At 32.8% G+C, this 3,147-nt stretch overlaps 1 protein-coding gene across 1 annotated transcript; it reads right to left on the bottom strand.

The window, feature by feature from the left end:
* Nucleotides 1-1,151: 1,151 nt before the first annotated feature.
* LOC123198944 (alkane hydroxylase MAH1-like) lies at nt 1,152-2,600 on the bottom strand. Its single transcript, XM_044613750.1, has one exon. It carries the CDS (start codon nt 2,598-2,600, stop codon nt 1,152-1,154), a length of 1,449 nt encoding a protein of 482 aa, XP_044469685.1.
* Between the last annotated feature and the right edge of the window lie 547 nt (nt 2,601-3,147).

The raw sequence follows: 3,147 nt of genomic DNA, 5'->3' as shown, positions 1-3,147 counted from the left end.
TTCATGCCTTTTATTGATAAGATACCAATGTCTTCACTAAGGTTCATCCTTTGGCTGTACGATTTCATGACTTTACGATCTCAATTTAGTAAATTATTTGTCTACTTGACTTTGAGGGCGAGTGTTTGAACATATTCCAAACATACGCTTTTGATTTGATTTGTTTTCTTACATAAGATTTAAGCTACATATAAATATATGTATCATAAAAACATTTAGATATATAAGAAAAAATATTTACACCAATAATCTAAATTAAATAGACTATATAAAAGAGACACCTAATCTACCAAACTAGCTAAAATTTATAAATTATATACTAATTTAACACCAAAGAGGTATTAAATAAAACATAGATTGAAATAACAACAGTGAAAGGTATTAAATTATTGCATTTTTTCTAATGAAATACCAAACTTTGTTTCTCACGTTTGAAGGGATTGAACCCATATTTACTAATGAAATAATCAAACTTTCAAATTTTTTTATATAACAAATTAAATTTTTATTATTTCCTATTGAAAGTACTGAACAAACACAATCATGTTTTGTTTTTCTTTGGAAGCTATAAGGTGATTGCTCTGGTATGTTCAATATAAAATAGTGAAATTTTAGTCCATTAATAGGAAAATCCAAAATTTTGATTTCTTTAATAGAAAAATTTAAAAGTTCAATCCCTTCAATAGAAAAAATGTGATAATTTGATATATTTAGTTGTTGTTATCCCAACTGAAATTAAGGATATTATGTGATGCAATTTGATTTTCAATTAAAGAGAATGTGGGTGATTGGTTTATCGGTGCTATATAACGCAAAGCCAAAAACATTTCAATTCAAATTCTGTCGCACTAAAAATTATTAGTGTTAATAAGCATTTGTTAATGAAGGAAAAGTTTCCTCTATTTATTTGACACATGATCTTCGCAAATAGAACAATGTTGTGTGTACTCAGTTTTGAGTACTAAATTAGATACTTTGATGATATAACATCATATGTTTGGATATTACTTTATCCTTTATTCATAATCATCAAATTATATGATATCAGATCATTTAATCATATAATAGTAGATCATGTGATTACCTAATTGGGTATTCAATATTAGAAAAACATATTTTTATTGTCACAGATAACCTACATGTATAACTTGTCATTTTAATCTACTCTTAACCTTAGCAAATAATCCATTCTTCATCCCTAAACTGATACTAAGCTTAGGTTTCATGCGGTGGTTTTTCAGCACTTGAACTTCAAAGTTATGGATTACGGTGGCTGCAACGGCCTTCATTAGAGCAAATGCAACAGTCTTGCCAAGGCATACCCTTGGCCTTGCATTGAATGCTAAAAACTTGTGTTGCGGGTAATGTTTAATCCCTCCATCTTCAGTGATCCATCTTTCTGGCTTGAATTCTTCACAATCATCTCCCCAAATCCATGCCATTCTCCCCATAGCATACGAACACACTATAACCGGTGTGTTTGGATTCACATTTTGGCCGCTAGGAAGGCTATCTTCATGCATTGGGGTCCTGATTTCAAAAGGAGCAGGTGGGAATAGCCTTAGGCTTTCACATAAAGCTGCGTGCAGATAAACAAGCCTATTTAACTCATCCAAGTGCCAGAATACTCTCCCTTCTTTGTCTTCTTCCTGTGGCAAGTTTCTTCTCAGTTCTTCTCTGATCTTCATCTCAACTGATGGATTTTGCGAGATCAACCAGAAGAACCAAGAGAGAGCTGTCCTACTTGTATCTTCAGTTGCAAAAATAAATCCAATCAAGTTGTCTTTAATAATTTTCTCATCAGTAAGTGCTGCTCCAGAGATCTCATGCCCACTAAAGTAGAGATTCAAAAGATTGAAACTTTCTTCTTCCTCTACCTCCATTATTTTCATTGATTTGCTAAGTATTGCTCGTCGAATCGAAATTTGCTTCATCGCAAACTCATCTACTGTTTTAATACTATTACTATACTTTCTTTCTTTCCCAATTCCAAGCCACCTTTGAAGTTTCCACCAGCTTTCCGGCATAATATGCCGATAAAATATTGCTTCGCAGGCATCATCCATTGCATTTGAAAAAGGAATTTCTGGGAATTCAATACAGAGAGTCTTGGGGTTGAAACCAGTGGAGATGATGCTAGCAAAGTCAAACGTATACCTTTTGAACAAATCCTGCAAATCCACCGCTGCATTTTGTTTTGAGATATGCTCAAGAACTGGAACTAGCTGGTTCTTTATTATACCAGGAATCGTTTTTTCTGTGAGTTGATGAAACTTCTTGTGGCTTAAAAAATCACGAATCGTTTTGATCTGGGACTTCCATTCTTCAAAATCAGAATTGAAAACACCATGATCTCCAAAAATATCTAATCTCTTTCTCCATTCCGGCCCTTTGTGATATCTTGAAAAGTTTGATGTCATGATGTAGTGCACATTTTCTGGGTCACAAGTGACTATCAAGGCTTCTTGAGAGAAGTAGGTTTTGATACGAATTGTGCCCTTGCTTTTGTCTAGTGCTTTAGTAATTTTCTCGTGGTCCAAAAACAGGCTGACAACCGCTTCCACCAAATTTCCAAAGACTTGCAAGCTTTGTAATAACATTTCAGGTAATGGTAGAGAAAGAGAAGGAGATAAAAAACCAATACGAAATATTGTAGAAAGGGCCAAATTTGTAAGAGCTTAATGTGGAACAAATTCTCTAGTGAAGCACTACTTTTATGGTTAGAATTTGGCTGTTAGTAGTAGGCCAAATGACAATTTCCCACCCAAGGGTTGATAAAATGACAAATCCCCACTCTTTAAATTTGAAAAAAACCATTTTTCCACTTATATGTGACAATCAGTCATTTGTTTCAACAGTTTAGATAAAAATATTATAATAAAAGTATCATTAACTATTATTTTATAACATCACTTCCCTAAGAGGGATATAGACCTAAAGAGACATATTTCGTTAAAATGTCTACTCAATTACAGCGGAGTTATAAGCATGATATTCCGTAGTTAACATACCAAGATGTAAAAAGGTGTAAAAGCATTTCAACCTAAAAACATCATCCATAAATAGTAATATTATCCAAAAAATCACATCATAGGTGTTTGAAGTCTTTCAAAACAAATAACCAATGAGTGCATAAGTATTATGTAA

Source organism: Mangifera indica, chromosome 16 (assembly GCF_011075055.1).
Source record: "Mangifera indica cultivar Alphonso chromosome 16, CATAS_Mindica_2.1, whole genome shotgun sequence".
NCBI lineage: Eukaryota > Viridiplantae > Streptophyta > Magnoliopsida > Sapindales > Anacardiaceae > Mangifera > Mangifera indica.
This window is presented reverse-complemented; position numbering and strand designations above follow the sequence as displayed.